This window comes from Hippocampus bargibanti, linkage group LG18 (genome assembly GCF_051943395.1).
Source record: "Hippocampus bargibanti isolate YZ-2025 linkage group LG18, ASM5194339v1, whole genome shotgun sequence".
Taxonomy (NCBI): domain Eukaryota; kingdom Metazoa; phylum Chordata; class Actinopteri; order Syngnathiformes; family Syngnathidae; genus Hippocampus; species Hippocampus bargibanti.
The window spans coordinates 10,008,917-10,036,282 of record NC_142751.1 but is presented as its reverse complement, the minus strand read 5'-3'; the positions used below and the strand labels follow the sequence as shown (position 1 = coordinate 10,036,282).

General features: G+C 40.5%; 1 protein-coding gene across 1 annotated transcript; it reads left to right on the top strand.

The window, feature by feature from the left end:
- Positions 1-1,149: 1,149 nt before the first annotated feature.
- On the top strand, positions 1,150-24,950 carry sppl3 (signal peptide peptidase 3). Its single transcript, XM_089020956.1, has 11 exons — positions 1,150-1,732; positions 15,024-15,101; positions 16,427-16,518; positions 16,639-16,758; positions 16,948-17,026; positions 18,560-18,672; positions 20,225-20,331; positions 21,377-21,540; positions 21,813-22,003; positions 22,934-23,043; positions 23,720-24,950. Exons 1-11 carry the CDS (start codon positions 1,707-1,709, stop codon positions 23,786-23,788), a joined length of 1,149 nt encoding a protein of 382 aa, XP_088877082.1. The 5' UTR covers positions 1,150-1,706; the 3' UTR covers positions 23,789-24,950.
- The last annotated feature ends 2,416 nt before the right edge of the window (positions 24,951-27,366 follow it).

The window sequence follows — 27,366 nt, the reverse complement described above, 5'->3', positions numbered from 1 at the left end:
AGAATTGTTCTATGACGAGGGTGTCAAAGTCATTTTTAGCCGCAGGCCACATTGTAGTTACGGTTTTCTTTTAAAGGACAACCGACGTCTCCGGACAAGTTGTGTCCATAATTTGTAAAATGGCTTCAAATAACTTCTACTGAGCGTATTTTACAAATATTCTACTGCATATAGCTATATTTTACATTTTAAGACTCGCGCTGAATATTCAGGAAGTCTTGTTTTTGAGTTGGTGACGAGTCCGTACGTGACGTCACTAAAGGACCGCCCTTTACCGTAAAAAAGACGCATCGTAGCAGTCCTTCCATCACGTCAATGTATTTTGCTGTACTTGTTTGGTCTGGGGACCTCGTGTTGCACCCCAAAGCCGCCAGAAGGCCAGATGCGCGCCATATAAGGAATTTATCAGCCTGTGTAAACGGAGGTGGCCACAGGATGTCGCCATTTTGTGCCTCTTTTTTTGGGTGAGAGATTTTCCCCCAATGTTGCCTCAAAATGGCACAAATAAATGATTTCATTGATTGCAAACATGTATGCTTTCCTCTTCAGAACTATTTGAATCATATTCATAACTGGATGTGTAACAAGAAAGCATCTTCTCCGAATCTGAAGCCATGGTGATTACAGAGATTCTTCTTGTGCCTCGGCTGCAGAATAATAGAACTCGTGAGAGCAAGCTACAGTAAACAGTTAGCATGTTTAGTGCAACCATCCAGTCATTTTTTTCGTGTTGTTTGACCTTATTTTCAGAATGGAGGATTACATATCTAAATTGAAAGAAATAGAGAGACTTTTAAAACTGAAGAGAAGGGAGGCTTCTACAAAGAATGGAAGAAAGTAGCGGCGCATGGACTTCATTTATAAGTAAAGGTAACACGATAGTAACATTTTTGTATTTTTTTTTTTCAATGCTACTATTTATATAAAGAATGCTGACATGACATTTTAAACAAAACACGTTAACTATTGCCAATCAAATGGTGAATAAGCTCCTCTGTAGAGTTCGTATTTTTGTAAACCTGACTTCTTCTTTGTAAATCTGATGACGTCATTGTCTCACCAGCCATTAACCTCGCCGCACGCCAATGGTTCAAACCCGTGCTGTGCTAGAAGTGCAAACGACGCTTTTGGGTGCACAAAAGCGTTCCAGTGCTCGTCCTACTTGCAAACCTCTCTCCGCGTGCACACGCATCAGGGCGAGTGTGCGCGCCCCCGCCACTCTCATGTAGACAACAAAGCCTCTCCGTCTTCCATAACAGCGAGGGCTGCAGACTTGAGAAACAGCACGATTTATTCAGGCAACATCGCGCTGAATATGGATTTACAGTGGGTGTAACATCGCTGGAGACGGAGCCTTCTTGGCTGGGGCGGATGACGGACGGGAGCAAAGAATATTAAAAAAAGAAGATCGTAAAGCAACGATTTGCGTGGCTGTTTTTCGGGTGGTTTTGTCTCGTTCATCTAACCACAGCAACCCCCATCATCGGAGCCGCTTCAAGTGCACCACATTCGGCTAGTGGCTCGGCTAGCTGCCGTCGGGATGCAGCACCATGTTGTCACCGTCAAGTAGCCGCTAGGGCGACGAAGAACAAGGGAAACGCCGAAGAGCTTACTCCCCAATTGCCACGCACCCCCTCCTGGTCGGGTCGTTGTCGGGGACCCCAGTCCGTGTGAGCCAGTCGCGGAGCCCCACTGTTGACGGCGATATGGCGGAGCAAGGCTACACATCTTGGTGAGTGTGCACGGGCAACCTCGCCACCCGCTAGTATTAGCCACCTAGCTTGCTTTTGGCAAGTGCCTTCGACGAAGGCACGCATTTTGACTTAAAAGCGTGCATCTCCAATCGTAGCTAACCACCCTATATATGTTTAAACGCCGACAAAAACATGTCAGTCGTTTTAATATTTCTGAGGGTGGCTAAAAATATGTGTTTAGCCGGCCGCGGCTAATGATGCTGTCGTGCTACCGCCATTCAGCTGAGGTCAATTGCAATGGTGCTATTGTGAACGAATGCTAACGAGCTAACCGACCAGCTACCTTACTGGACACTTGTGCTTTAATGTGTCTATTCATATAATTTGCGCGAGTTGGATTTATAACCTCAGGGGGAACGCGACATTGCATGGGAGCGTTAAGCTGATTAGTGAGCAAACAAATTAGCGTTAGCTGATGAGAGTGAGAGAGCGAGGGCCAGCGTTCATCGACGAGACGCACATTATAACGATGGCTCCCCTTGTTTGAGGGGGATTCAAGCTATTTGCAGTGTGGTAGCAATGGTGTCCCAATGTGACACCCCTTTTCGCACGGCGTGTCACTTGATAGGTTGCCTCACATCGCAGTTCCCAACAGGTGGAGAAAGATGCGAGCACCTGAAGCTACCTTGAATGTTGACACTCGATTCAGATGCCTCGATCATTCAAAACGCCCCTCGAATGAAAATCACTTGCACTTTGCTGAGGCCTGACAAGATGAGCCTTCTACTACCTCAGCAACTTTGAAGGTTTGAAAATTCAAAGCATCAAAGATTTAGCTTTCTCGGATCAACCCAGAGCAGCAAATGGGTATTTTTTCATACACCCTCTGTCATCAAAGATTACAGTGAAGACTAAATCGAAATAAACGCAGTTCAAGGCAATGTGCGGTGAACACCCCCACCCAAAATATTTTTTGTGGGGTTTCGTTTGCCCAGGGAAGTAATCTAAAAATCAAGACTTATGCTGCGTTGCGTCTTTGTCGAGCTTTGGTCTGGTTTGTTTTAAGATTCAGGATTTCAGTGTGTTTATGTAAATGTGTTGTGTCTCGAAGCTTCCTTCGATATCCTTGAAGTGTTATTAAAACACTTGTGTGAAACGCAGTACGTTATTGGGTTGGATGTACCTTTATTCGTCTCGCAGTGGAGAAATTTACATCAGAATCAGAATCATCTTTATTGCCAAGTATGTAGAACACACAAGGAATTTGTTTCCGGTAGAACACGCTGCACTAGTATCGTTGTCAAAAAAACTGCTAAGTGGCACTATTCATAATAGGCTAGCAGTTTATGTCATTCCCTTTTAAACTTTGCACTTTTCATTTCTAGAATCTCTGTGAAACAGCATATGGATTGTTTCATGGAGGATTTTGCTGAAAAGCTTTCTATTTAGAATCATTGAACTGGTAAGTCCAATGAATGCTAACGCATTCTAATTTGGTTAGGTGTAGTGATTTGTTATTTCAATTCAGCACTATTTTTCTTCACAGATGTGATTATTTTACTAATGGTGCTTGAAGGACAACCGATCACTTTTTTTGTTTCCTAACTCACATCAGAAAAACGTTGTATAGCATCTAAAATACCGAAAACATGCAGTAGGATATTTTTATTCAAATGCAAAACACCGATAAAAATGACTTAAGGTGTCCAAAATCTGCAAAAAAATTGAGCTGCGAATTGGGCATTTTCAGAAAGTCCCGCTCCTAGTTCGTGACGTCACGCCAAGATGTCTTGCATTCCTGGATAATCAATACAATGGCTTCAGATTCGGAGAAAATGCTTTCTTGTTACACATCCAGTTATGAATATGATTCAAATGTTCTGAAGAGGAAAGTATATATGTTTGCAATCGATTAAAGAATTTATTCCGTGCCATGTTGGGGCAACATTGGGGGGAAATGTATCACCAAAAAAGAGGCAGAAAATGGCGACCAAGCTCCGTGTGAAGAATTAATCAGCCCGTTTCCACAGGCTGATAAATTCCTTACGTGGAGCTTGGTCGCCCTCTTCTGGCTCTTTTTGGTGCGATACGAGGTTTTCAGACCAAACAAGTACAGCAAAATGCATTGATGGAAGGATTTCTACAATATGTGCTTTTTTCGGTCAGGGGCGTTCCTTCAGTGACGTTACATACGGACTCGTCACCACCTCAAAAACAAGACTTCCGGAATATTCAGTGTGAGTCTTAAAACGTAAAATATAGCTATATGCGGTGGAATCTTTGTAAAATACGCTCAGTAGAAGTCATTTGAAGCCATTTTACAAATAATGGACACAACTTGTCTGGAGACGTCGGTTGTCCTTTAATGTGCTTAACAATTGCATGACATTTAAAATACTACTTAAAATTCCTGCACAGATGCTGTTTTTTTGTTCCTCCCTCTTGAAAAGTGTCCCGCAAAGTACTGTTGACCTTAAAAAGATCCTCTCTAGTCAATACGGTGATAAGTATGTTACCATTCTCTCCGCAGCCATTGATAAAAACAACTGAAAAACATTTTCTCTTTTCTGAGTTGCCATTTCGCAGTTCTGTAATGTGTCAATTGCAGTCTTAAAATACCAGTGGAACATAAACCCGAATTAGAATAAACTTCACATTATCAAATTGATTGAATGCAATTAATTTTAGTGAATAAAGCTATCATCCTGACATTCATTCAACCAAATGAGTAATTGAATGTATCGGTTAAATGCAGTTCAACACAAATTGTGCATTGTTGAACTCCATGAAATTAATTGATCACGACAACTAGTTCCACTGGAAACGGCAAAGTGGAACAGTTGATATTATTTATGTTAATCAAATGTTAATGTGGATTGGATTGGATTTGCCTTTATTAGTCTCACAGTGGAGAAATTTACATTTCACAGCAGCAAAATGATGAACGGAATGAAAGTAGAAAAACAAAATACATGAGCTGCTGGAAAGGCAGCCACTCTCGGGGCGCCGTCTTGAAGTCAAAAGAACAAAAAAAAACTAAATAACAAATAATATGACAGCATAGAGACAATATGACAATCCAAAGACACAGAGAGACATTCATTCTTCAGGACTTGCTGTACCCTCTTTGTGATGACATGAAGCAGTTCTAGATGAAAGAGGAGAGGATCAAAGCGTCTTTCCACCAGTGGATCAGGGACATCATGGTGGAATGTGCACGTCGACTACAAGCTAAATGTTGAAAGCAAACATGCAGCTGTAGCATCCATTGACGAAAAGAGATTGTCTCACATATCCTGTTCCACATAAATCTGCTGATGTTAAAATTAGTGAAAATAAAAAAAGATTACAGTTTGTTTTTTATAGTATTTTACAAAAGACACGCTCTATAATTACGCGTTTATTCAGTTCATGCTGTAAAATAGTTAAAAATTGCTTTCTAAAAGTTGTTTTCTAGACTTGGAACTGACTTAAAAAATTACATTGATTATAATGGAGGTCAGGTGATTTTCATCTATGAACTACACTTGCCATCAATCCTCTGAAACTGTTTTAAAATATTAAATTAGGTACAATTTTCATTTATCTTAATACATTTTCTCTGATTCACCTGATTTTTTTTATATAAACTGCCTGATCTAACTGTGTAATCTTCATTTTATTCATCTATTTTGAGATATGCACTGTGAGGGCGATGTGCTAATCAGTCATCACAAGACTTTTACTGAGCGAGTTGCTTGTTCTGTAGCCACAAAGGGACATAAGTCTTCTTGTGCCGGTCCCAAGCCCGGATAAATACAGAAGGTTGTGTCAGGAAGGGCATCCGACGTAAAAGCTTGGCCAAAACAAACATGCGTATCAAACCTCTGAAGATGGAGGACACTGATTTGCTGTGGCGACCCCTTGAAGGGAAAAGCCGAAAGGATAAGAAGATAACACCACAGAATTTTAGTCACGTCCGCACTGTAATTATTTTCTGTTTTTAACTCGATGATTTCAAAGACATTCTTTGAATACAAAAACATTAGCACCTTCCCATCTGTCATTGTCATGACTTTTCACATGTTTTGCGTCACAGTGAATGTGTCCAATTACTTTTGGAAACAGCCAGATGTCTTAAAATAGCAAGTATTGTTTGTTGGTGATAATATTGAGGCAATCTTTCTGTCAGTGTAGCATGGCTAATTTTCCGCGGACATCGTGCTAAAAGGATCTAAAGTTTCAAATTTAAAGCGATACCACTCTTACTGCACATATGTACATATTTGTGTAATGCGACTTGTTTTTCTTGCTCTTTAAATACAGAAACATGTTCTATTCTTGTAATTGCCGCCTGTGAGAGAAGGCCGAAGCCTATATTTTCAAAATTACAGTTTTTGAATGTTGTCCTCGTGTTCTGTTGCGTTTGGCTAGCAGTGTCTTTCTGTTATCCATCATCATTACCACTATCACATTTATCACTGATGCAATCCGGTCTTGTCGAGCTACCGTTTCACACGTCTATCGAGGCCAATGTTGGAATTTGTGAGACATGTCTGACCTTCCCCAAGGAGCTGCTGTTCTTGATTGTGTGTGGTGAGGTGAAGCGTGGGCCAAAGATGAGTTTAAATTTAGTTGGGTAATCTCCTAAAAACGCAAATCCACCTTCAAACAATTCCACTTTGCTGCATTCTGCAAGGCGTCCAAATTGTCCAAGTCAAACAATTTTGTGAATTCAAGCCATCGTCCTGTCGAACCTCAGCGCATGTAACAAGACAGTGCAAAAACATAACGTCGTGCTATTGTGGCAAACATCACTGACGTGCTGATACATTTTTTTTTTATTACTGCTCAACCACATTGCATGAGAGACTTTATGACCCGGTGCCAACCCTGAATAGTCAAGGCTTTCCTTGTTCTTACCTTTTAAAAAGCTCCACCAGGTGACTGTATCAACTCCATCTCCATGTGTTTGTGGTTAATGTCTCTTGAACGGTTAGATAGTTACATAAAACATTCCTTGAACACCAATATAATGTTTTGGGACATTGACAATTCTTAATAACTCTGAATGCAGTTCCCATGGGAAAACGTGAGCAACTCTTAAAGGACAACCGACGTCTCCGGACAAGTTGTTTCCATAATTTGTAAAATTGCTTCAAATGACTTCTACTGAGCGTATTATATAAAGATTCCGCCGCATGTAGCTATATTTTACGTTATAAGACTTGCGCTGAATATTCCAGAAGTCTTGTTTTTGAGTTGGTGACGAGTCCTCTCGTCACGTCACTGAAGGATCGCCCTTGAGCGAGAAAGGACATACCTTGCATCACCTCAATGCATTTTGCGGTAGTTCGTTCTAAAACCTTCGTGTTGATGACGACATTTGAAGGAAAACACATAAATAACGCAATGGTGAATCCTTGTATGTTACACCGAGACAACTCTTTGACTTTCGCTGACAAAAATTCCCAGCAGACAAATTAGCCCATTTCCAACGGAGCTCTGGCGCCATCTTCTACATTTTATGTGACGCTACACATCTATCAAAATGACCCGGAAGACCTTCTCTAATCGATTGCAAACATTTATACTTTCCTCTTCAGAACTATTTGAATCATATTCATAACTGGATGCGGAACAAGAAAGCATATTCTCCGAATCTGAAGCCAATGTTTTGATTCAAGAGCAATGCAAGATGTCTTGGCGTGACGTCACGAACTGGGGGCGGGATTTTCTGAAAATGTCCAATTCGCAGCTCAATTTTTTGCAGATTTTGGACTCTTTAAGTCATTTTTATTGGTGTTTTGCATTTGACTAAAAATATTAGCCTGCGTGTTTTGGGTATTTTAGATGCTATAAGACGTTTTTCTGATGTCAGTTAGGAAACAAAAAAGTGACGTCGGTTGTCCTTTAAGTCAAGTGTTTGCTAGAAGTGTTTGTGTCCTATCAAGTAGAACGGGATATGATTCAAGACGCTTCCATAAGCAGAGAGTCAATTGGAAGGTGTGTGCGGAGTCATACCGGCGTATCTCGTCAAAAGATGAAGAACCCTGTAAAAATGCATCATAGGCTTTGCCTCGATAAATAAAATTGATTGAGCTGACTAACTGTATGGGTGCCTAGAGTGTACCGCTGTGTTAGCTTGTCGTGTGCGGTAATCATTTTCACTGAATTGGTCCTCAAATGAACAAAAAAAAAACACATTTTATAAGTTTGCTTAATTATAATTTGATTGAATTTTCCCGCGGGTAAAAAAGCTCCAATAATCCCATAAAGTGCTGGTCAGAAATCTAGAGCAACAATTTGATGAACACATTTAATGCGACAGGGCCCTCAAAACTGATTGTGAAGGTGTCCAGGTAGATTTTTGACCCTGGTAACAAATGATGGCTGAAATGTGATTGGTTAAATGCTTAAATACGAAAACACACATCTGGAAGCAACGCAAAAGGGGAGAAGTAATGAAAGGAATCTGGAATCATTTAATAAGAATTTGTGGACATACTATAATTAATATCAGTTCGTGATTCAGATATTTTTAGGCCAGCAGAGAAGGCTTTGCAGGCCTTGATGGTCCGCAACTAGCTGTTCATGTTAGCGCTTTGTTCCAGCTTAAGCTGTTGTTAAAGCGCTATATAAATCAATACGTATGTATTGTATTTTGAATAGCCACCCCCATTTCAAGCTCATATAACGCCAGCCCCATATAATTTAGGAATTAATGACTGATTTCATGAATGATTGATTAATTTCTGATGTAAGATGAGAGTCTAAAGTGATTATTTGGTGATTAATTAGTTACTTGATCATTTGGTTGATTGATTCCAAAATGAAAAATAGATTTAAAAAGCGATCTTTGTGTGTGTGTGTGTGTGTGTGTGTGTGTGTGTGTGTGTGTGTGTGTGTGTGTGTGTGTGTGTGTGTGTGTGTGTGTGTGTGTGTGTGTGTGTGTGTGTGTGTGTGTGTGTGTGTGTGTGTGTGTGTGTGTGTGTGTGTGTGTGTGTGTGTCAATGTTCATCTTTGTATTCCCTTGCAAAGTTTTGTGTCCAATTTCAAAGTTTTTATTAGTTTTGATGTTTTCTTCCATTTTCTGCAAGGTGACTTTGAATTTCAACGAACATTTTTTTTTTTTTTTTCCGCAGCTGATAATTTGCCCGTTGGCAAGTAACACACATAGGATTAATCCCCGCCACCCGTTCCTTTTTCTACATTTTTTTATTTATTTATTTATTTTTTTTTTGCTCTCAGTTGATTTTACTTTGAAGCAAAGCACGTCCCGTCGCCATAATCCAAACAATCTCGATTCCAATCGCGCCAATATTCTCCACTCCTGAAAATATCACGGCGGCATTAGCATAAACGGCCCAGAAGAACTCGAAAATATACATTCACCGACCCCCAATTGCCGGATATATTGCCCAACTATGTTAAAATGGTTGAATGTTGGCATTACTTTTTATATTAATTGGTTGGGAGGGGTCGGTGCATAATCGCGGCTTGGAATTGAAGCAAATTTACGTGGGACAGGAGATGTGAGATAATCTGTTTTCGTCAATGGATGCTACAGCTTCGTGTTTGCTTTCAAAACTCGTAGCAGGCGTGCACATTCCACCATGATGTCCTTGATTCACTGATGAAAAGGAGGCTTTCATCCTCTCCGCTTTCATCTAGAACTGCTTCATGCAACAAAGAGTGTACAGAAAGTGCTTAAGATTGAAGACTGTCTTTTGTGTAGTCACATTTTTTTATAATAATAATAATACATTTAATTTACAAGTGCCTTTCAAAGCACCCAATGACACTTTACAATTAAAAGAACAATAAACACCAGAACAAATAAATCCATAAATACAATTATAAATAATAAAAGAGCTGATTTTGACTTCAAGATGGTGCCGCAAAAGTCTCTCTGCCTTTACAGCAGCTCCTGTATTTTGTTTTTCTCCATTGTGAGACAAATACAGGTTCAGCTAAATGCTTCATATATCTCAACAATATTCAAGATTCTTTTTAATGGGACAAATTATGTATGGGGTGGAGGGAAAAAAATAGAGCCCAAAGACAGCTGGGAGAGTCTCCAGCACACCCACCACCTTTGTGAGGATAAAGCAATTCGGATAATGGTTGGATTTATCTAAGAGTAAACGGTTTTGCCAAAGGCAAAACTTGTGATTTTTACTGACTTACAATTTTTTAAAATATTTTCCCTACATGTTATGGCAGTATGACACTTCTCGGCATGTGTACAAAACTCGCACATGTGATGAGTAATTATTTGAGCCTCACATGCAAAACCATCAAATGAAAACCCTGAACACATTGATTCCGTGTCATTTGAAGCCTCAAAACATTCGATTTCAAACCGACAACCCCACCTGTACTGTTCTTCAAAACACTCAACAAAGATGCAAACGCGCCATACATCCAAACAGGGAAGAGGAAGCAAACTTGTTTTAATGTGGGGGCAAAAAAGGTTGCCGTTGATAACAAATTACATTCTCGTTCCTGGAGGATTTAGACCATTACATCCATAATTGGATTAGATGTTGGAGGGAGATGATTGTTAATCCCCAATTGGGGGTCTCAAGGCAACTCCTCCCTGTAGCTACTGTGAAAGACTTTTAAATACAGCACAGGGCATCCGCATGCGCCACATTCGATGCGACAAAGTAGATTTTTTTTTTGGACACCCAAGCAGACTCTTTTACTTCCCGCTGACCCTTTTGTGGTCAAGTCACGCATGTTAGCCGGTTGAAAGTCAGATTTGAGATTGTTATTTGAGGGCGGAGTAAGGGGGGAGGGTGCTCTGTCGTTGGACAAGGAGGGCTTATGGCTCCTTTTGGGCTTGCGTCCAGCCCCCAACAGTCCGGGATTGTATTTTGTTTTTAAATGTTCCATTCATCTATCTCGCGGGCGTCTGTGCGCAGAATTCAGACGAACCAGTTTGGTGCCGGAATATGAATTAGCTCGGCGGTGGATGAAACTCAGGCGACTATTTAGCCGCTGTGGTGACATCATTAGAATCTGTGAAGAACAAGGTCATTTTTTCTCAAATGTTCTTCTCTCATTCTATCAAGCTTGTTTTATTTTATTTTCTTTTCTTTTTTCGCCCTTTTCAGATGTCACCTCAACCAATGTCATATTTGAATTAGCTTGCTTGTTATGGATGGAATATCACCTGAATTTTTCGAAAGATACACTTAAGACGTTACAGTGATACCTTGTCTTACGAACTTAATTGGTTTCCAGACAGAGTGTGTAAGGCAAAAAGTGTGTATCCCAAAAATTAATTTCCCATAGGAAATGGAATTATTCCCATTAAAGTGAGAATAATCCATTCCCAGGTCCCCATAAAACATAATTTTCCACTTTCTAATTTTCTTAGCCTTAAAACTACACAAAATATACCTGATTTTATGTATAATAAATGTGCTATGGTATTATAAAGAAATAAACTGGACTGCATAATAAAGTGGTTTTATTTACCTTTGTGATGGTCGTTGATGGCTTGATGGAATGGAGTGGCCGATTTCATCAGCATTAAACACTTGATGAGGAACGTAGCCTTCTTCTTTCACCATCTTGAGGAATGATCCCTTGTCAGTGCTTTCGCTAATTTTACCTAGTTCCTCATCAATTGTGTTCTGTTTAGCTGGGTTGGTAGCTTTTTGCATCAAGTGTACAGGTGGCTTGTGCGGGTTATTTGTGGCGCCTGATTGATGGGAATTTTAACCTTGCTGTCTACACTCTGCCTTTGAACTATCAAAGTTGAAACAAGTCCAAATTTCACTGTTTTCTATCCATTTTGTCACTCTCTCTGTCAAGGTAAAATTTTCATAAATGTAATGTTCGTAAACCGAGAGGTTTGTAAGCCAAGGGGTTCGTAAACCAAGGTATCACTGTACTTGTATTTACAGATTATGTCTTTAAAGCAACAAAATGCAAGATGTCTTTTCCGTGCCTTCGAAACATGATATTTTCTCTCCTCATACCTTGGAGGCTTGGATGCCGACATCTGTTTGAACTACTGCCATTTTGAACGATATCCCTTACACATACACACTCACACAATGTTCCACATTAGCCGGTTTAAGAGATGTTACCGTATCTAATTGTAATATGGAGTGGAGAGTTCAACTTAGTGTGAATATTATTCTTAGTATAATCTTACTCAATGGTATCAAACTCATTTTTTGCCGCGGGCCACATAGTAGTGGCCCACAGTTTGCTCTCGAGGGCCGCTATGAATTTGGGGAAGCCATTAGAATGATTCATCTCCTCCACGTTACATAAATTGTATCTGTTACCATATTTAGCAATGGGAGAGACAAAATATCAAAAGCGTCTTTTAATATTATGGCCTGGATTTATGCATATTCTGTCCTGGGGTGCCCCAAACAGCAGTTCACCCAACAAGTATCTCAAAATGTTCACAGGCGCTTGGTTTATATCCTGGAATTATTGTAGAGGAGATGTGGGAAATGATCATTTTGTCCCAACCACCCAATCAATTGCAAAAAAAAAAAAACACAAGTAAAACCTCACGGCAATTTTGTTAAAATCAAACCAATAAAATCTAATCACCATTTGTTGAATTGTTGCATTGGATTTTCAACAACGTTGAATGCGATTCTCCCTCTGAGGCCTCGTGAGCAAATAAACTGGCTGATGGTTGCCAGTGGAAACGAATGTCGAAGCGCAATCATCATGTTATATAGAACGCCGAGCGTTTACGTATACACGAGTGCATTCCTCAGCCAAGAAGGGCGAGTTTGACAAGTGACTGACAAGTCAGCATCTCGGTCAGAACGCAGCCAGCCACAATGGCCGCCTTGTCTCGCACCCGCGAGAAGATTGCGGGTCAGGTCCAAGCAGTGTCAAAACATTCAAAACCTGAATCGAGACGCTGGATCTGATTTAAAGGACAACCGACACCAATTTTTTGTTTCCTAACTGACATCAGGAAAACGTTTTATAGCAAATAAAGTACTCAAGACACGCAGGCTGATGTTTTTAGTCAAATGCAAAACACCAATAAAAATGAGTTAAAGTGTCCCAAAACTACTTCAAGATGACCCCGGAAAATCCCGAGTTTCAGGAGGTCCCGCCCCCTTGTTTGTGACGTCACGCCAGGATGTCTTTCCTTGCTCTAGAATCAAAACAATGGCTTCAGATTCGGAGAACATGCTTTCTTGTGACTCATCCAGTTATGAATATGATTCAAATAGTTCTGAAGAGGAAAGCAAAAATGTTTGTAATCGATTAAAGAAGTCCTTCCTGTATCATTTTGAGGTGTCTCGACTCCAATGTCGCTCCCTAAAAATTCACAAGATGGTGCCCAAGCTCCGTTGGAAATAGCTGATTTGTCTGTTGGGAATTTGTGTCAACTAGTAGTCTTGGTGCAACACACAACGATTCACCATCGCGTTATTTATGTGTTTTCCTTCCAATTTCGCCATCAACACTGATCAACACGAAGTATTCAGACCAAACAAAGTACCGCAAAATGCATTGAGGTGATGCAAAGTATGTCCTTTCTCGGTGAGGGGTGTTCCTTCAGTGACGTCGGGTGAGGACTTGTCACCAACTCAAAAACAAGACTTCCGGAACATTCAGTGCAAGTCTTAATACGTAAAATATAGCTATTTGCCGTGGAATCTTTGTAAAATACGCTGAGTAGAAGTCATTTGAAGTGATTTTACAAATTATGGACACAATTTGTCCGGAGGCGTCGGTTGTCCTTTCAATTAAGTCCTATTTTGCGGATTGGCGTTCATCTGAAAGGCAAATCCTTAGCATAAGCACAAAGCGGCGATTGGTGGGTGAAATGTTGCGGTTTTATGTTTTTATTAGGCGCCGCCAGTGGAATATTTGCAACGACAAGGTGCAAAATGTTGGATGCGGATGCGACGATGTGCCAAAATGCCCAAAGACTGAAACGGATTGCGTCACAGCAAAATATTGTAGCATTCCCTAAATGCCAAACCGTATGACGGCACAGTGACGACCCATTAAGACTAATATGCTTCGCGTGTTTATTACATTTTCTGCATCCGTGATTCCTCCCCCCGATATTCCAGTTTGCACATTTCAATATGACGGACGTGACACGTGTCGATCATTCAATGTCAGCTGTGCCAAGTGAGCCACACGTTTGTGTATCATTGATTGTGATCCATTCAGGGTCGAAGCTGTTCCTCCGGAATAATCAACTTGTTGACTCTTTTTCTCTCTGTGTTCTAATCCAAGTGCAACCAACTCTTGAGAAGGTTTCTTCAGCCGTCATCTGTACAAATTTGAAGGTTTCAGACGTTTCGCCTCCTATCCAAGAGGCTTCGTCAGCGAACTAAAGTCTGACTGGTCGTGTCGGCCCTATTTATATATCCCTAATGTCCAGACATGGTGGCGCCGGACACAGCTATGATAGGTCCCTACTCTCAGTGGTCATTCAACAAGTGTGTCACTCTACCAGTCTCTCTATCTCTTTTTCAGGCACTCTGTCTCTCTCTCTGTCTCGCTCTCTCTACCGGGCTCTATCTCTCCCAGTCTCTCTCTTTCTCAGTCTCTCTTTCAGTCTCTTTCTCTGTCTCTCGTGCCAAAAGAAAGGGAGTGAACCGCCAGCAAGGGGACACTCCTACGGTTTTGCGCCAACACGCCACTTAACCGCACCACCCGCCCTACCTTCCTCGAAAGGCATCAGTCTGCAGTCGTTAAAATTGAGATTGACGTGCAATATTTTCAACGATTTCAAAGGTGTGTTAGGTGTAACTTTTTGTTCCAAAAAGGCCTCCTGTTTGAAATTTTAAGCTATCTCTCCATAGTTTATTTCCACTGCCATACATGTATCAGCAATGCTTACTCCATATATTGTAAAGAGTGATTTTTTTCCATCCTTTTTTTATCAATTAAAATTTTTCTCCATTTCCACTTATTGCTTGCTCTTAATAAGGTCCACCAGTCTCCCAAGGGAATAGAATATTTAGCCTCTCTGTAAAGCAGCGGTCCTTCTTGTTTTTTTCTCTTCATAGCTTAAAGTGATGCACGGTGCACTTAATGTGTCTTGTCACTTTCATGGAATGTTTGCAATAATGTGTTCAATTGAACATTCCCAGTTCGCTGTGGTAAGAGCTCGCCATTCAGATTGAGTTTGTCCAATACCTTTAAACAATTCACATTTATATGCTACACGTGTGTCGTGTTTTTGTACATTTCAGTTGCTGGATGCAACCTTTTATTTCCTCCATATAGAATCTTATTTCCATATGACGTCAAACCTCAAAGGCGTGGCACAATTTATTCATTCATGCTGAAAATATGTTTTTAAATATTATATTTTCTTCTCTTTAGGGCGTATTCTTTAGTTGACTCCAGCCAGGTGTCCACCTTCCTCATTTCTATCCTTCTCATCGTCTATGGCAGTTTCAGGTGAGTGGTACTTGGTAAAATATCAAATCATATCTCAAGATGTGACTCCATTTTATTTTCGACATGCCTTTGCACTGCACGCTTCAAGTGACACAATCACTTTTTTTCTCCTTCCTCCCAAGTGTTACAATTAATGTGTTTTGTGGCATCATATGATGAGTAAAGCGCATATCTTCAGTTTCAGGCCTCTTTGATATGTAGATTAAAACGGATCAGATATTCGGGAATGCAAGTGCGACGTAAAACACGAACACAGATACGTTTCCCAGTTCAAACACACACGCTATCGAGCTAGCTATCTCGCTATCTAGCTTCCCAGATATATCTAGCTAGGTGGATGGATCGATCTAGTTGTCAATCTAGCTAGCGATTTGCTAACTATCCAGGTAGCTATGCAGCTATCCATTCAGCTATCCATCCAGCTAGCTATCAAGCTATCCAAGTAGTTATCTATCTAGCTCTCAAGCTAGTTATCTATCTAGCTATGCAGCTAGTTATCTATCTAGCTACCCGGCTAGTTTTCTATCTAACTACCTGGCTAGCTAGCTATCCAGGCAGCTATCTGTCTAGCTGTCCAGCTAGCTATCTATCTGGCTATCCAGCTAGTTAGCTATCTAGCCAGCTATCCAACTAGCTATCGATCTAGCTTTCCAGCTAGCTATCCATCTAGCTGTCCATCTAGCTATCCAGCTAGCTAGCTATCCAGCTAGCTATCTAGCCAGCTATCCAACTAGCTATCTATCTACCTATCCAGCTAGCTTCCCAGCTAGCTATCCATTTAACTGTATCTAGCTATACAGCTAGCTATCTAGCCAGCTATCTAGCTATCAGGAATCATGGATGGATGGGTTGATAGATGATGCCGTAACTCTCTGGTCCACAGCTGTTGTGACGTTCCGATGGATTCCGTTGCCTGATGTCTCATACCAAAATATTTCTGTATAATAAATCGAATCTTGTTTAAAGTTGTACAGATTCAGTTATTGCTCGTTTGCTTCAAACCAAATACACAAGAAAAGGATATTCACATAAAATAATCACGTTTTGAATCTTAATTACAAGACCGATGGCGAGAAAGAAAAATGGCAATTTGATTATTTGTCTAAATCGTTCACCCCAGAGTAATTGACTTTGATCTTCCTGCTCTTCCGTCATCATCTTGACGAGTCCCGTTGGTGTCTAACGTGCACTCAACCGGCTTTGCATCTGCCACAGCGGCGGACGAGTCAATTACCCTTCAGACCGACAATTAAACTTGAGTGCTGAATAGCGGGGGACGACGGGCGGGGCGCTGTAAATATGAGTTTTCTTCCTTTCCACCGCAGGTCATTAAACATGGACTGTGAGAACCAAGAGAAGGACAAAGATGGCAACCCCATCACAACGGGCTCCTTCAACAACAGCAACACAAACAACAGTGAGTACAATTCTTTGCAGCGTCACTTAAATCCAAACACCGCTGATTGGATTGGATTGGATTTGCCTTTATTAGTCTCACAGTGGAGAAATCTGATATTTCTTTTTTTTTTTCTTGCAGGTATTCAAACTATAGACTCAACGCAGGCACTGTTCCTACCCATAGGAGCCTCTGTGTCTTTGCTCGTCATGTTTTTCTTCTTTGACTCGGTCCAGGTGGTTTTCACCATCTGCACGGCAGGTGAGCGCCACATCCGGCAAAAGCGCAGCCATTGAGTGCTTTTTGGCTTACGCGCAGTGTTTTTTTTTTTTTTTTTTTTTGCGCTTCTCCAATGGATATGCTAAGATCATTAGCTGCTCGTGAAAATGATGGTTGAAATGATGAGTGAGAAGTAGCTAACACTCTCATATCTGTCTTTCTCCTCCTCAGTGCTCGCTACAATTGCTTTTGCTTTCCTCTTGTTGCCAATGTGCCAGTATCTGACAAGACCCTGCTCCCCGCAGAACAAGTAAGAATTCTTTTTTATTTCAATGTAATCCTTTCATGATTCATTGCTCCATATGCAGCCGCCTGCGTTCCAGTCGAATTGTTAAAAACAACAAAAGGTTTATGACGCACTGTATTTGCTCATAAAATGGCCGTTATGTATTTTTTTTTTGGTTGCTAGCCAATCACAACATGGAAAATACTGAAAACCTTCCTCCCCGACCCGTTTCAGCATCATTGGCGATGTGGTGAACCTTGCAAACATTTGCCATCATATTTTTATAGTGCGTAACCTGTAAACATTCACCGCCAGCAACGTCTCAATCGGGTTTCATCGTCTTAGGATAAATATGAAAGCAGGCGACAGAAATGGATCTGCTTAATTGTTAGAAAATGAAAAATAACTAATTAAAAAATAGATGAATGAATAAATGAATATATCGATCAATAAATTAACAAACCAATACATCTAAAAATCAATAACTACATAAATACATCAATAAATTAATGAACCAATAAATCAAATAAATAAATAAAGTCATAAATAAAATACAAAATTCATAAATAAATAAATACATATATAAATACACCAACATAAATAAATACATATATCAACAAATTAATACATTTATAAATCAATCCAATTGTTAAACCAATGAATCAAATAAATGAATAGTGTAATAAATTAATAAATCAATAAATTCAAAAATAAATACATAACTAAATAAATACACAAATGATAAATCAAACAAATTATTCATAAAAAATCAAATAAATAAATGAATCATGTCATAAATAAATTACTACATTACTAAATCAATAAATTCAGAAATAAATACACAATAAATAAATACACAAACATAAATAAACAAATACGCGTAAATAAATACACAAATCAACTAATTAATAAAACAATACATCGAACACATTATTAAACCAATATTTCAAATAAATGAATAACGTAATACATAAATTACTAAATTAATTAACCAATAAATGTATAAATACAGTAAAGTCTCGTTATATCGATATTCAAGGGAGTCCGAAAAAATATCGATATAACCGGGACTATCGATATATCCGACCCTGTTTGCATGTAATTTTCTCCGTGCGTACATAGAAATAGTATCGATATAACCGGGACTATCGATATATCCGATATCGATATAACGAGACTTTACTGTACATAAATAAATACACAAACACATAAATAAATACATAAATAACTACATAAATAAATACATAAATAACTACATAAATAAATGCATACATAAATAAATAAAATACATGAGGACATGCATGCTCGCTGGCCATGCCATGCCGTCTTCAGAAGGTTCAATTTTGCAATGGTGACCCACAAGGAGGGGCGGCCACCACCCACTCTGCAACCAATGTGAATCCTTTGGCACACAGTCCAAACTTGTCTGACATCGTCCTTTCTAACCTGCCTCGTCCAACTTGTTGAAATGTTTATTTGGACTCCTCACTATAGCGCCATGCGGTGCGTGTTAATGATGTACTCTCTCCGTGTTTTCCTCCCGCGTTTAAATGTTAGGATTTCATTCGGCTGCTGCGGCCGCTTCACTTTGGCCGAGCTCCTGTCCTTCTCCCTCTCCGTCATGTTGGTGCTCATCTGGGTGCTGACCGGACACTGGCTCCTCATGGACGGTGCGTCACCCTGTCAACCTCGCTTGTCCCGGTCGGGATGGCATCGCCGCGCCCGAGTTGACATCATACTCCTCCGATAAGCACAACACTAAGTGTTTCATGAACATTTTATACATTTATTTTTGATTGCGCTGATAACCCTTCACCAATTTAAAACATACGTGGATAACAGCCATTCAAATATTCAATAACTCAATAACTCATTCGCTGCCATTCACGAATTTGTTCGGGTTTTGGTTTTCCTTGCGAGGGGTGCTGATAAAGCACTGGTCAGACCTCTGGCAATGTTTTTCCCTTCCGCAAGGGGGAAGCATTTGCCTTTTGTCCATGTTACCGCTTTGTTACAGCTTCAACTGTTGTTAAAGCGCTCCATAAATCAATATGGATGAACAGACGCTCTCCAATTTACAAACGTGAAACGTTCCAACCGGTCGTTCGTAAGGCGAATTAGTTCATAAGTTGCTTCAGTGCTATATTTTGTATGAAATGTGTGTTTAAGAAAGTACGTATAGTTCAATGACTGTCGTGTATGGAGGTGGAAAAGAGTAGGAGTGAAAGAGCGTCACCGGTGGAAAACATTGGTTTGTAGGATGTGGATGAGTCGAGAGCATGTCCTCATACTTATATAAGTATGTTTAAGGTTAATAATAATAATGATGATAATATATTTAATTTCTAAGCGCCTTTCAAAATTCTCAAGGACACTTTACAGTCACTGGATTTTTTTGTGCGAGTGAGCAGCGGCAGCCATTCGCCTTAGCGTTCACTCTACCCAGAGATTAAATACATGGAAAATGTGCTTGACCTGGACCAATATAGGTTACTTATACGAGCCTTATATAAGTATATTTAAGGCGAGTATAAGTAACCTATATTGGTTTGTACTGAAAAATAAACATTTACTAAAATATATGCTCTATAAAGATATGTACAACTGTAGAGAATACTACATACAGTAAAGTCTCGTTATATCGATATTCAAGGGAGTCCAAAAAAATATCGATATAACCGGGACTATCGATATATCCGACCCTGTTTGCATGTAATTTTCTCCGTGCATGCATAGAAATAGTATCGATATAACCGGGACTATCGATATATCCGATATTGATATAACGAGACTTTCCTGTATGTTACTACAAAAATGTTTGTATGTACCGTTGTTCGTAACTCCAATGTTCGAGTAGACGAATGTCTGTATTGTATTTTGTACAGCCGCCCCCATTTCAAGCTCAGATAACTCCAGACCCATATGACTTAGGAATTAACTCTTTTTTTTCTAATGAAAAAAGAAGAAAGTCCAAGGTTTCTCGCCCTGTATTGGATGTTTATGTAGTCCTAAAACTGAATATTCTGTGGGTCCTGCAATTTGAGTGAAAATGACAAAAACCCTGGCATTGGAGTGGACACATTTTTGTACATCGCCTGGCAGTGAATGAGTGAATTAGCCTTGTCTGAAGTGAAGAATTGTTGTTTTTTTTTTGTTTTGTTTTTTGTCACCAAACGTATTTTAAACGTATTTGTTGTGGGTGGGCTTTTCTCCTCATTGCAGCATTAGCCATGGGTTTGTGCGTGGCCATGATTGCCTTTGTTCGACTGCCCAGTCTGAAGGTGTCGTGCCTGCTGCTGTCAGGGCTGCTCATCTATGACGTGTTCTGGGTAAGGACATCACCATCGCCTCTGACACACACACACACACACACACACACACACACACACACAGTGCCATGAGCAAAAGATACATGAGGACAAGCTCATTGTCATCAGCTCACTGTCTCCCAAATTAGTTTGCGCCTAAAAAACATTCGCATGCAGCTGTCGTCTTGTCGACTTTGGTTGACGTCGTCAGGATTTATGAACTTCCATGTGATATTATTGCCGCCGTCAGTCAAAGAAACTAACGGATTATGGCATGATAAGCAACCGTCACTGAAAAATGGATCTCCCTTCTGACGCTTTTATCAACCCAAATTGACATTTATGACGTGGAGGGGATCTTAATAGTAATATGTCACCTGACAGCATGCTACCGACGAGTTTTTGGTGGCCTATTTTATATTTACAAATATGGACTGTTTGATGACATTTTTCAGTCGGCAAACGGCACACGGTGAAATAGTTTGTGCGAGGGTTAAGGATATGTCATTACAAGGTGAACAAAAGTTGACTTGTGGCCAAGAAGTGTTGAATATTTGCTATTTAACTTCTAACTTGAGATAAAATAGAGATTAAACAAAAATCAGGTTATGCGCCATCTCCCGTCTATACACCTTTATTTCTCAATTGTGGGACAAATAAAGATGTTCTTATTCTTATTATAGAGCAGTGACTTATTATAATAATAATGATACATTTCATTTTTAAGCGCCTTTCAAAACTCTCAAGGTCACTTTACAGTCACAGGATAAGAATTTCTGTGGGTGAGCAGCTGCAGCCACAGAAAAACTGTAAAGTGACCATGAGAGTTTTGAAAGGCGCTTAAAAAGTAAATGTGTTCTTATTTTTATTAGTTTTACCGTCACATTCACATGAAAGTGGATTTGGGGGGGGGGGGTAAAATGGTGCATTACACAATCAATAAAACCAAATGATCAATCTCCATCGCTGCAGTGTGTCTCATTTCCATCCCCGACGGGCACCTAGCGACCGCTTTGGCTAAGCAGAGGAACATAACGTGCCGATTTCTCTCTGGGTTTCCCTCTAGGTCTTCTTCTCGGCCTACATCTTCAACAGCAACGTGATGGTCAAAGTTGCCACCCAACCTGCTGAAAACCCCATTGACGTCCTGTCCAGGAAGCTCCACTTGGGTCCCGGGATGGCCCGTGACGTCCCTCGCCTCTCCTTACCCGGAAAACTGGTCTTCCCCAGGTAGGAATGACGCTAGGTTCCTCCAGTTTTTCTTTATTGCAGATTGTCATTCATTTTTTTTCACCCCTGTATTGAATTTTTTTTCCCCCCGTCTTTTCTCTTTTGCCCGACTTTTAATTTTCCACCGGAATGAGCATTACAGCCTTCGTGGGCCGCTAAAGAACATCATTCCACCAAATGTGTCGCTTTGTCCTTTATTTGCACACAATGACAAGATATGGAGGAATTTTCACATTCCAAAACATGTCCGTTGTACCCCTTTTCTGTCATAGCTCCACGGGAAGTCACTTCTCAATGCTGGGAATTGGAGACATTGTGATGCCCGGATTGCTCTTGTGCTTTGTCTTGCGCTACGACAACTACAAGAAGCAAGCAAGCGGCGAGGCCCAGGGGCCAGGGAACGTGTCTGGACGCATGCAGAGGGTCTCCTATTTTCACTGCACTCTCATCGGATACTTTGTGGGTGAGTAAAAGGACAAGCGACACCATTTTTTTGTTTCCTATCTGACATCAGAAAAACGTTTTATAGCATTTAAAATACCCAAAACACACAGGCTGATATTTTTTGTCAAATGCAAAACACCAATAAAAATGAGTTAGTGTCCCAAAACTACTTCAAAATGACCTCGGAGATGGCGAGTTTCAGAAGGTCCCGCCCCCTTGTTCGTGACATCACGCCAGGACGTCTTGCCTTGCTCTAGAATCAAAACAATGGCTTCAGATTCGAAGAAGATGCTTTCTTGTTACTCATCCAGTTATGAATATGATTCAAATAGTTCTGAAGAGGAAAGCATACATGTTTGCAATTGATTAAAGAAGTCCTTCTGTGTCATTTTGAGGCGTCTGGACTTCAATGTAGTGTCCCAGAAAATTCACAAGATGGCGCCCAAGCTCCGCTGGAAATGGGCTGATTTGTCTGCTGGGAATTTGTGTCAACTAGTATCAAATAGTCTTGGTGCAACACACAATGATTCACCATCACGTTATTTCTGTGTTTTCCTTCTAATTTCGCCATCAACACGGATCAACAAGAAGTTTTCAGACCAAACAAAGTACCCAAAATGCATTGTGTGTCGCTTTCTCGGTCAGGGGCGTTCCTGACGTGACGTCATGTCAGGCATCGTCACCAACTCAAAAACAAGGCTTCCTGAATATTCAGCGCGAGTCTTAAAGCATAAAATATAGCTATATGCCGTCGAATCTTTGTAAAATACGCTCAGTAGAAGTCATTTGAAGTGATTTTACAAATTATGGACACAACTTGTCCGGAGGCGTCGGTTGTCCTTTAAATGAGTCATTTGTATTCAAAAATTGGGATATTATTCCAAAAATGAAACAAAGTCTCGTTGAATTTTACACGATTGATAATGTTTGTGTGTTTGTGTGAGATCAGGTCTTTTGACGGCCACCGTGGCATCCAGGATCCATCGTGCTGCTCAGCCTGCTCTGCTCTACCTGGTGCCCTTCACCCTGCTGCCTCTGCTCACGATGGCCTACCTGAAGGTACGTCACAGTCGCGCATTGCCTTGATTGGTTTTGAGATATGTGCGATGGAATTAACTCATTCACTGCTAAACGTGAAAAAAATGCGTCCACTCCACTGCCAAGGTTTTTGTCATTTTGTCACTCAAATTCCAGGACCCACAGAATATTGAGTTTTAGAACTTCATAAACAGTCAATGCAGCGTAAGAAACCTTAGACTTTCTTCTTTCATCAGAAAAAGTTAATTCATAAATTATATGGGTCTGGAGTTATATGAGATTGAAATGAGGGCGGCTGTCCAAAATATAATGCGATACATACATATTGGGTTATATAGCGCTTTCACAACAGCTGAAGCTGGAACAAAGCGCTAACATGGAAAAAAGGAAATGCTGACCCTTGTGCTAAGGAAAAAATAATACATTTCATTTATAAGCACCTTTCAAAACTCCACTTTTGCAACCATTTATTTCTACTTGCACTTTAGAAGAGTTTTGTCAATTGCATTATAGAGGTTACATTGATTGTGGGGAGGGGGGAGAAGGGAATTACTTGTGTTTTGCTCATTTCTGGATACCACAACACGCATTGTAAAATACGCTCAGTAGAAGTGATTTACAAATTATGGACACAACTTGTCCGGCGGCTTTGTCGGTTGTCCGTTAATGTGTGTGTGTGTCTGTGCACGTGTTCCAGGGGGATTTGCGGCGCATGTGGTCCGAGCCCTTCCACGCCAAGCCCAGCTCCCGCTTCCTGGAGGTATGATGCACCCAGGCAATTAGCGACCAGCAACCGAAGAGCAAGATCACGGACCCCCACTCCCATAGAAGAGCGGGGGATGGATGGAATTGTAAGAGGGGGCGGGGGAGTGGGGGGCGCCCCCCCCCCACAGTGAGGCCATGTCGTCACCACGTGTTCATGCTTTCCAGCCATCTGCAAAGAACCCATGAGGAGGACACAAGGGTGTGAGTGCGTGTGGATCATAAATACCCCAACGCACGTCATCTTCATGATCGCACCCCTTTTTCTCCAGTTCATGTTTCGCCTCCCCTTCCTCCTGTCTTTCCTCCGCATTGATTTGTCACGGCAGATCACGTGACCTCCCTCCTCCCTTTGCGGACTTGCGATTATGAGACATGCGGGTGGGGGGGGAGGGGGTTAAATATATATTTTTTAGCATTGTCGTGGTCATTACTCCTGACATTATTATTTCAGAGCAATGTCAAACAAGCACGGAGTGTTGCCGTGGCGACACGAAAGGGGATGCGGTGGGGGACATGCAGTGAAGGAGAGGAGGAGTGCAGACATCGCCTCCTCTCTTGTCATATGCTCTCCTCACTCCCCAATTCCACAAAGACAACAATGTATTTTATTGAGAGAAAAAAAGGTTTTATTCTCTGCATATACAGAAAAAATGATGCATTATGAAAATGGCGCAAACGCGGTGGGCGTGGCTCCCATTTGTATATATGTGTACACTTGTGTTTTTTGCCATCTCCTCAGTTTTTTTTTTTTTTTTGTGTTGGGGAGCACGTTGAAAATTGACGGCCGATGCAATAGCAACATAAAGGTAAAAAAAAAAAAAAAAAACAAATCCAACAGTGTCATCGGTTGTTAGTTTCCTGCTCCAGTTCAAAAGTGCGTGCTCGCGAGAGAGAATGATGACCCGCTTTTATTTGCTTTTAATTTGGACTGGCTGTGACAATAGTCAGGTTGGCGTCGACGCGGGTGGACTAACTGACTCACCAATGTGTCAAATGTTTTGTAAAATATCTTCTTTTTGGGGAGCGCTGTCAAAGGGGGTTGTTTTTCAAGATAGGAGGACAAGTCCAGACAGGTGGAAATGTAAGCAGTGTTTTTTTTAATAAATGTTTGTTCAAATAAATGAATGTTGAATTAATTTGAAGGTATGTTAAGTTCATCTAGAGACCTGTTTTGTCCCCTCCTTTTCTGTTGCTCTCATTTCATATTTTTTATTCTATTTTTATTTTGTTGGTGCACATCCAAAAGGGAAGTTAAAAGGCCACAGAATGAGTGAGTGAGCGCAATGTGGACTTAGTCAGTGGGAGATGCACAGGTACTCTGGTTACATGTATAGATACAGCTGAATGTGTGTGTGTGTGTGTGTGTGTGTGTGTGTGTGTGTGTGTGCGCGTGTTGGACCTGGCGGGTGGTTGGAAATCGCTCAAAAAAAAAATCTGAAATTGATCAATGGAAATTAGAACAACAAGCTAACAAGACGTTTGTTTTACTCTAACCCGTCTTTGTTGTTTTTTTATTTATTATTACTTTTTTGGTCTTGCCACTGCTTTGTGGTGCCTGTCTAATTTATACTGCAAAAGGCAAGGAAGCCCACTGGACATTGCAGCTTTTTTTTTTCTTTTGGGCGGGGGGGGGGGTCCATATATTTTTATTTTGCTTTTTTTTTACTCCTGGACGTGCATGTTAAGTGTGCATTGTAATCATTTGGGACGGCTATTGCTGAACTCTTTTTGGAGGCTGGACTGGACCTATTCTATGACCTCCCACCTCACCCCCCCTCCCTCCCCCAAAGTACACAGCAGAGTTTGGACTCGGGACATTTGTGATTTGGGGGATGGCTCAGTCTTTGGGATCTAAGCACCCTTTCCAAGCCTGAACTGTCAAAACCACAAAGCCCATCACACCTCCACATGAACATGGCAAGAAAATATATAGATTTATATACATATACTACACAAGGATATAGGGTGACCCAAAAAGATGCGTACCTATGAACATTTCAATTGTGGCTTTGATTAAAAAAGCTATTTATTTCAAATTACAACCACACATTATTCAGTTTATGGAAGACCACTCAGCAGAGTTTCAGCTATTTCTGTCAATTTTTACTCAATTTATGGCTTACAAACGTCCACCATTTTGTTGCAAGCAAACCTGTACTCATCTGACAAAGTTGTCAATCACTTTTTACACACTCCTCATTCGAAAGACAAAATTGCTGCAGTGAGGGACTCAGTAGAACGCATCTTTTTGTGTCACCCTCCCCCAAAAAAATTGACCGAGGTAGCTGAAACTCTGGTGAATAGTCTTCCATAAACTGAATAATGTGTGGTTGTAATTTAAAATAAATAGCTTTTTTAATCAAAGCCACAATTGAAATTGTCATGGTTACATATCTCTGGGTGTGTGTGTATACATTATACATGTATATGTATACAGACACACACAAGTGAAGACGATCGTTGTGGACATTTTTAATGGATTTATTTTCAGTCATTTCATTTTGTCTCCAGCAGAGGATTGCAGCTCTCTAGACACTGCGACTGAATGGATTGTGTATAGACAAATGGTGACTCAATAAATTAAGAACCGTGTTGTGATGAAACATGAATCTGGATGCGTTTTATCCACACACAAAAAAAGGATACATTGTCTCCGTCATTCAGGATTGTGTTGTAAATAAATATGACTAACTGTAAATGCTGTTGTCTTCAATGGGCTGAATCCTGGATGGAGAAGCCAATCGCACACGCAGGGATGTAGTCACGGGGGTGGGGGGGGGGGGGGGGCAAAGGCTCACTCGATTGTGACCAGTCACAAAAAAAGGACATGAAATTACTTTCTGCTCTGCATTATAATAAATAAACTATTTATTGCTTTGTGGCCAGTCCAAAACCCAATTAATTTATCTTAAATTAAGCTCATTGCCGTGTGGGTATGTGTAATTCCTATTGAAATACAGTCAAACCTCGGTTTTCGAACGTCTCGGTTCTCATCCCTTTCGGTTTTCAACCAAAAATGTCATTTTTATGTCCCGGTATACAACCGAAATTTGGTTCTCAACCAAACTGAGTGCATCTGAATGCATCACTCGACTACCCTCCGCTTCCTTATACGTCACTCCCTTAGATGTCACGTCTTCCTCATTTTCTCATTGTGAGCGACGCATTAACATTGTTGTTGTTTTACTTTTGCGAAAATGCTGACGTATTTGGTTAAGATCTCCTGAATAGTATGATTTTAAAGCAAGCAAAGGATGGTTTGAAAAGTCTGTGCGCCCTGTGTTTGCCCAAAGACAGCTGGGATAGGTGCCAACACGCCCCATGGCAGAAAGATAGATTTTTATGTACATATATTAATGTTGATGTTAAAAATTTGTGAAAATAAGTTTGTTTTTATAGAATTTTACACATCACCTGCTCTATTAAGTTTTTATCCGGTTTATGCGATGAAATAGTTCAATTGTTTTATAAATTTTGAACGCATTAAGATTTTCTACATTGATTTTAATGGAAAGTGCTGTGTCGGTTTTTGAACAAATCGGTTTTCGAACAGGTTTCTGAAACAGATTACGGTCAAAA